The following is an 8,118-nucleotide window of genomic DNA, read 5'->3' on the forward strand; positions in this document are numbered from 1 at the left end:
TTTCTCTCCTTGCCTCTCCGTCTTGTCTCATCTGACGCTTATTCCCAGATGCATACACACACATAGACACACAGACTTCATAAACACACTGTAAGTATACACCTACACAGGCAACACAGTGTTGAAAAGAAAGTTAATGGGCCGCAGATACTGTAGGCTGTGGTTAAAAAGAGGTGTGTAGGAAAGGGATTAGGACTTTAAATCTCTCATGCGTGGGCACACAAACTAGGCTATATCTGTATTTTTATTTTTATGTTTTACCACCTCTGTTGGATTTTAAAGATAAATATATTCACATAACACTTTCCGACTTTCATCAACATACAGTACAATAAATAATTCTTAATATCACTTTGCTTCTCTTTTGCTAGCTTTCCATCAACATGACCATTTTCTACCATACCTTTAACATTCAAGAGCAGATCTTGCAGAACTAGTGTTGCTACCAAAATCCTACTTTCTACATTGCACTTACTTGTCTCTGAACTTTGCGACATCCTTAACTTCACATTCATTGTAAAAACCTACTGGTCTCTCTTTAGTCCTTCCTGTCTTACATTCTTCTTCGTTCTTCACTTAACATTCAACATCGGACTTGTTAACATTCTGTTCCTGTCTGTTTACCTGCAGTATCACCGTCGGACAACTTACTCTGGCATCCTTTTCTATTACGATTGTAAGAACTGGTTGCATTTTGTAAGAAAGGAAATCTATGGATGATTAAGAGAGTCTCTAATGTTTTACACAATGTAAAGTGGCATTTAAATCATGTTAAGCCTGTACGTTAACTTACTTTCTTTCTGCTTAACTGTTAAGTAGAGCCTTAGAATATCATTATCTTCTACTTTTTCTTTAAAACTGTATATTCATGTGCTTTGTACTCTTAGTTGGACAACATTAATTTGGGAGACTATTAGAGGAATTTGGCACATTTCATAGACAAAACAATTAATCAAGAACATTTCCAGTGGATGAATTGATAATAAGAGGGATTTGCAGGCATTTTGTATAGGCTATAAGACAAAAAGAATGGCCAATATGTTTCATTTTGCCACACCAAATTCCCTTGCTGTCACTGCTAATACTTTCCTTTTTATAGAACCAACGTATCCCCAACTTGTAAATGTAAACTGGCATGAAGAAGCTCCCAGATGAAAAATGGAAAACTATAAGCCTATATAGCATAGTATGCTACCTGCTGTGCACACACTTTGATATCAAACAGTTAGTTAGTAATACACAGTTGGAAGCCATTCTATGCTGGACCAAATTCACCGGGGAGGCTGTCAACAATACAGATGTGTAGGTCTATAATACAAAATTGTCTACAAGGACAAAATATCCAAACTTGTACTGAACCATATTCCCCCTTGAAAAGACTAGAAAATTAGACAAACTGACTGAAAAAAATGCAAAGCTCTCCAACTAATTTCCTCCATAGACCCCCTCTCATAAATAGCGCACAGTGCCTTACGTGCCTCTTTGTTTTACATTCATTATCATATTCACACGCGGCACCAAACCCTGCCAAGAATCTTGCTCACTTTACTGCAGAAATTCCTTATCAACATTCCTCAAGAATACACCTGCTAATCTTTCTAAATAACTGCCTCCGTGCATTGACCTCTTTACAATTCAACACACTATTTCAGACTTGCTGTAGCCCTCAATGCAGCACATTCGGAAAGCCTCCGTTTCACATTCTGTACCCGCTCTTCTCATTTCGTTACCATTCAAATTACAACCCATCCCGATGCTTTGAACCTCCTAGAGATTATCTGTGATTGTTAGCGACCATATAATGAGCTTTTTTTCTTTTCTTGCCTTCCACATCTCCCAGCGTTTCTCTTGCAACGTATTCTTGTCTGTGTTTGTTGGTGGTATCCAGGATGATTGACTTTGACTAATCATTGTGATGTCAGTTACCAGAGCCATCCTTTCCTCATACACTGGTTCATATGCTATTTTACGAAAGGTTATTTCTGATTACATCTGTATTCTTCAAAGAATCTCCCACGACATATGTCCAAATTTGCTCATCACATGCATACAGTCTTCAAAATAAACATTGGTCTTCACAGAAAACACCCTGGTTATGTTTAGGCAACAAAGGTATTGGTTAGGTTGGGGAAAAGAGGGGGAATTAGGTCAAAATAACCATAGACTTGGCGTTACGTTAGTATGGAAGTAACGTGACAAATAGGTAACAGCACTTGCGCAGTTTTTTTAAAACCAAACATTGGCTTATTTGTCACAACTTCTGACTTAAGTAACGTTACTTCCGTAGGTATAGCTACAAACTGTATATGAGAACTGCATGCCAGAGCAGGCAACATTTCCAACAACAACCAACACCCTGACTGATCAAATCAGCTCATCGTATATTTAAAAATATTCTATATAAATGAAAGAGAAAAACAAAACACTAGTGTATTGCACCTTGTTGAAATCTTAAATGAATGAGGTGCCTTTTGTGGGTTCGCCATTGGGGTGACCAAAGATCACACTTTTCTGCTATTTTTATTCTTTTTTATTTAACTCTCAAATCTAAGTGATAATGGTAAGCAAGCTGGATATTACCGTAAGTGTCACCTATTCAAAGACCAGACAAATCAAAGACACAATGCCGTGCCACGTCTGAAGGACATGGTTAAGGTTACCCGCAGTATCTCTATCTACATCCTCTGTACTGGCGCTCATTTACACACAGTGCATCCATGGTGTAGAAGACGTCCACACACGGGGGGTTAAAACACAATCACACCAAGACATTCACTACATTTTCGAGGGCGATTCTTCCAAGGTGATTTGATAAAGCTAGTGAGTGGATAAGCTGCCAGACGTCCTCAGAATAACAAGTGCTCCAGCTCAGAGGCTCCTCTGGCTTTGATGTTCGGCTTCAAACCTGGCTTTATGCTGACAGCAGATGCCGAGTGAAGTACACACTACGGCTGCTTTTTTTTCCAGGTGACTGAGTTCAGGTCTTTCATGGATTTAAAACATGACCCAGTTGTTACATTTTAGCCTCAAACAAGCTAGTGCAATAATAAGTGGTCACATCTCAGTCATTCACACACTCGCTCTTTTTTCATCACTGAGATGTATCTTCTGGATTGTTGGTACAAATATTGCTCATTTGTTTAAGAGTCTGGAAAACTCTAGTTATGTATGCTCTATTATATGGCTCATCTTCCCAGGAAGAACTGTGGCTGTTATTATTTTTATTTTTAATATGACCCTGATGCAAGCAGTGTCTTTTTTGTTGGCATTGCTTTTGTTTTTATCTTACATTTAATTGCTATCGTCTTTCAGCTCCTATCCAAGTCATTATTTGTGTTTGGGCTGTCATTCATTCATTTTTTTTATCACAGGATTGCTTTAAGTTTTCAAAAACAAGAACAATTTGATCAGTTTTAATATCATAAACTCTTCTTTAAATGTAGCTGTTTTTTTCTCTCTTTACTTTCTCACACCCTCATGTTGCTCGGCCGACCTGATCCGACCCAGGATCCCTGCAGATATATCTCCTCTGTGAGCTGTTTCATCTCACTTTGAGCTTTAGTTGACCTTGGTGATTAGCTTAGCTGGTAGGCAGCTGGTGGGTGGAAAGCCAGGCTGAACCGCACTGTCACCAACTTTAGGGCTCAAGATGGGGCCCATGGGTGAAGATTATGGTGCTGAGTCGGCGCTGGGAATGCGTGAGTGGTGAATATACTACAATAGACCGAATGGTAGGTTTGGCATGTGAGAAAAGATGGAATTGTCAGTGGGACAAAGAAGCCCGAGCATGACAGAGAAATGAAGGAGACTGTGCATTAGGAAGTCACTGAGGTGGAGAAAGAGACAAACAGTGGGAGGGGCAGGTGGTAGTAGTTCTGGCTCAGGCCCTTGGCTTCCTTTCTGCGGTGACAGGTGAGGGGGGGACTCCTCTCTCAGGTGTTCTCGGCTGCTGATGGACCGCTGACCTGTTATCTTTCTGAATCTCGTTGCTCACTTCTGGAATAAGGTGGCCCTTGGGGGCCATTACCCCACCCACCCTCAGTGCATAATGGGCGGCTGTATTCCCAGTGTCACTGCTGCTCTTTGTCCCACCCTCAGTCTCCTGTGCTATGAAGCATCAGCCTTGGGAGCTTCTTTCCGTCCATTCTTCAGGGACGGCAAATCTGACGTCTTCACTGTCTTCCGCGGAGGACTCACCGGTTCAGGGGCGAGCTGGTGTAGCGATGGCTCCTTATACATCGCAACTGTGAGACAAAGATAGAATCTGTCGGTTAATAATAAAGGAGGTGATTAATAAGTGAGGAACTGGTTTGAATTGTGCTGAAGTGACACAAAGGACACAAACCCTCTATAACTTTTGGCAGGAAGTGCGCAGCTCCTTTGTTCTTCTTCACCCGGTTGCCCTTCATGACCTGTCCGTCGCGGTTGATACCGATATACCAGGAGCGGCCAGACTGGGTTTGGCGATAGAGCATGGAGGAGTATGTGACGTAGTAGTTCTCGAACACACTCTCCTTGAACTTGCACTCAGGAGTGAAGTGCTCCTGAAAAGATACATGGAAAAAGGAGAGAGGTGGATTTATATTAGCAAATAAAGAAAGGGAGGAAAAATAAAGGGCAAACGCCATAAGAACAACATTGGTGCAATCTTTGAAATAAGCCACACAATACGATATTTTACGATATTTTACGATGCAATACTTCTCTAATAACAATATTATTGGGATATTAAACATTTCATCATATTTTGCAATATATGATGTATTATTTGTCAGGATTAGGAACATTTCTTATTAATTTTTGCAATGTCTATCTTTGTTTTGACCAACCTCCTGCCAATACCGATGACATCATTGCAATTAGATTTGATGTATTAATTATCTATACAACTCTCCCCAACCCTATCTTTGAACATAACCTTTAGTTCACGTAAGAACACACTTGAAAGAACAACGACCGTGGATATAAGTAGAAAAAAGCACTAATTGGTGACTGTTTCCTGAGGGAAAGGGTGAGTAGAATTCAATCTGGACTTGTGTTTCTTTGAACATCCTTGTCCTTTGGGAAGAAAAGGATGCCATTGCTTATTGTATGATGTAGGAATAGCACTAACATCTCATGTAAACAAAACACAATCCCAAAAGGGAAGAGCAAAGATGAAAAGGAATAAAACATTGACACCTACACAAATCAAATACAGATTTTCACATACATTACATTGTGTACAAATAAATGAATTATTCTGACATCGAACTGCATCAGAGGCATCCTTAGTTCAGAAAACAAACTCCACAACCCTACAGTATGATATAAACAAGATTCTAGGTAATGGGATCAGTCTTTAGAATATTTGTAGGATGGTGTTTATGATCACAATCCTCCACAAAGGTTTACATTTGGATCGGTGTTTCTGCACTATACATATCCACATTTATGGGAACAATAGATACCACTTGTAATACAAATAGTAATGAAAAATATATAGTAAATCTAAACAGATACAATTACTGATATTACAAATCGCGAGGACCCAAAATAATTATAATTAAATAAATACAAAAACAATTTACAGTAAAAGAGGAGATTTACAATAACACGATTTTCTAAAATGATAGACAGTTCTTAAATGATCTTTACATTTTCACAGTTGTTGCCTATAATTCCATAAATGAATGGGTCATTAAACCAATTGTTAAGCAGGAAATTCATTATTTATAGTAGTTGCTCCAACTCAGAGGATTTGAGGTCATATCAACTAAGAAAACAGACTATTTTAATTGGTTACAAACCAAAAATATAAAAAAAACCCACTTGAGCTGGTTTTTCAGAGTCTTGGTAATGAGTATGCAGAAACAGTTGAAAGACTAATCCGTCTTCATTCCGCCAAAAGAGAATTATCCCTCCAATATATTCTCATATACTGTCAATTGTCCGAGACTGGCTGGATCTGAATAGACATTACACAATCAAATTAGCAGAAGTTGGATGAATTCCAGCAGTTAAGCCAATAAATGATCATGTTCCAGCAGCACTTCTCCTCCTTCTCTGTCCTCAACATAAGGACTACTGAACCCTGCATAATGTTGACTGGTGATATTAACCAATAGCGACAGATATACATCTCTCTTAGCCTCCATCAGGTCTCCCATGTCAGAGAGCAAAGCCAATCTGTGGTATTGATTTAGTGAGAGCAGCAGGGCAGAAATGGCTGAGTGGAGAATTTCTCAGAGACTCGGGAAGAGCCAAAGGTAGATTGGGTAGGTATAAGAGACCTTCAGTTTCACACTTATCACAGATCATCACCTTTCTCCTTCACAGGGAGGCGGAACTTTAGCTGCAGAGAACTCAGGACTTTATGACCTTTCTCAGTCCACTACTGTCCTGCTGCTCCAACACACTTTATACACTTTTAACTATTGGTGAACAGTAACTAAGTCGTTAACTTAAGTACTGAAATACAATTTTCAGATACTTTACTTGAGTTGTTCCATTTCCTGACACTTAATACTTCTATTTCGCCACAAGACATTAATTGTAGGGGTGCACCGAATGGGAAATTCCTGGCCGAAACCGATACCAAAAATAGGAAACAGTTGGCCGAAAACCGAATGCCGAAAGGCCGAAAATGATTAATAGAATATATATATATATATAATGTATACATTTTTTACCAATGTTGTTCAGCTGCCTGATTATGGAAAAAGACATGATTATGGCAAAACTTAACTTAAATAATAATCACTATTATGGGTCCATAAAACATTTATTCAGCACTTTTGAATGCATACATTACATTAATTCCAAGTCAAGTGCATTTTATTTTCTCTGTAGGATAACTACAACAAAGTGCATTCAGAACAAAGCCAAGGTGCTTTAAAACTGCATAAACATCTAGGCCAGTAGGCCTACAACAAAATAGTGTAAATAAATACTGTAACAGCCAGGTCTTCAACAACAACAAATGCACCTATAAGTGCATGCATACAAATGTGCAAACTGGATAAATCCACATGAATGTAACTATTTACAAATGAAATTACAATTACATTTCAAGAATCTGTAAATAAGGCTGTCTGTCCTCATAAGAAAAGTAGTAAACATTGTATAAAGATACATAAAGTGAAAACTGGATACAAAATCCACAATCAATTACAAATTAAATTACAATTTCAAGAATCTGCAAATAAGGTGGTCTGTCCTCATGAGCAATGTAAACAACATTGTATCATTTAGATACCGAAAGTACAATATATTGAACACTGTGCTGCTGTCATTTCCCCCTAATGATAACCTGAGATGGTGAATTATAACTCACAATGAAAATTGTTCAGGAAAGTGGGTATAGAGTAGACATGTAGAACTAGATAAGCTTATGATAAGCCAGCCTTGTCTACTTATTAAGGAAAAGTGGGAGGTTCTTTTTAATGAACATAGCTTCTCTGCTTTATCAGCCATAAGTCTGTTCCTCTTCTCATCAAGCACATGAGAGGCAGCGCTGAAAGTCTCTCGCTGTCAGTGCTTGTGATTTGATCTTACTCCGCATATTTGTCCGGGTGTTTTGATTTCAAGTGGTGGAGTAATCCCGAAGTGGTGAAAGTCTTTGCAGTTACACCCCCTCGAGAAATGTCAGCTGAACACGTTTTAAAATCGCAATCCGCGCCTCTTTCTCTGATATTTTTAAATATCTCCAAGCGCAGACATGTTGGCTGTGAGCCAGCCGCGAGCATGGTCGCGCGCCGTGCTTGTCGCCGCGTTTTGATTACGTCATCACAACAACACGTTAGCTTACCAACGTAACCCTGTTCCCTGACATTCGGTGATATTTTTTCGGTGCTAAAACCCTTTCGGCCGAAAGCCGAAAGAGCCTTTTTAACCATTTTCGGCCGATAATTTTCGGCGGCCGAATATTCGGTGCATCCCTAATATGTACACATCATTCAATTTAGCTGCTGCGGCTTATATTCAGGTGCGCCTTATAGTCAGAAAATTACGGTAGTGTTAGTGACAACAAATTCACACATACAATTGCTTTCCACTGTCATGATCTCTGAATCAATTTTTCCCTCTGGGAAGTTGACAAGAAATGTTGTTTATGACCAAATCTCACCCCACCATCAA

At 39.1% G+C, this 8,118-nt stretch overlaps 1 protein-coding gene across 1 annotated transcript; it reads right to left on the reverse strand.

Moving 5' to 3' along the window:
- Positions 1–2,470: 2,470 nt before the first annotated feature.
- On the reverse strand, positions 2,471–5,268 carry LOC104941285 (fibroblast growth factor 13-like). Its single transcript, XM_010766367.1, has 3 exons — positions 5,248–5,268; positions 4,346–4,544; positions 2,471–4,244 (listed from the first exon to the last, which is right to left on the reverse strand). Exons 1-3 carry the CDS (start codon positions 5,266–5,268, stop codon positions 4,108–4,110), a joined length of 357 nt encoding a protein of 118 aa, XP_010764669.1. The 3' UTR covers positions 2,471–4,107.
- Positions 5,269–8,118: the final 2,850 nt, after the last annotated feature.

The sequence above is a fragment of the Notothenia coriiceps genome, unplaced genomic scaffold (genome assembly GCF_000735185.1).
Source record: "Notothenia coriiceps isolate Sejong01 unplaced genomic scaffold, NC01 NC01_scaffold00003306, whole genome shotgun sequence".
NCBI classification, from domain to species: Eukaryota; Metazoa; Chordata; class Actinopteri; order Perciformes; family Nototheniidae; genus Notothenia; species Notothenia coriiceps.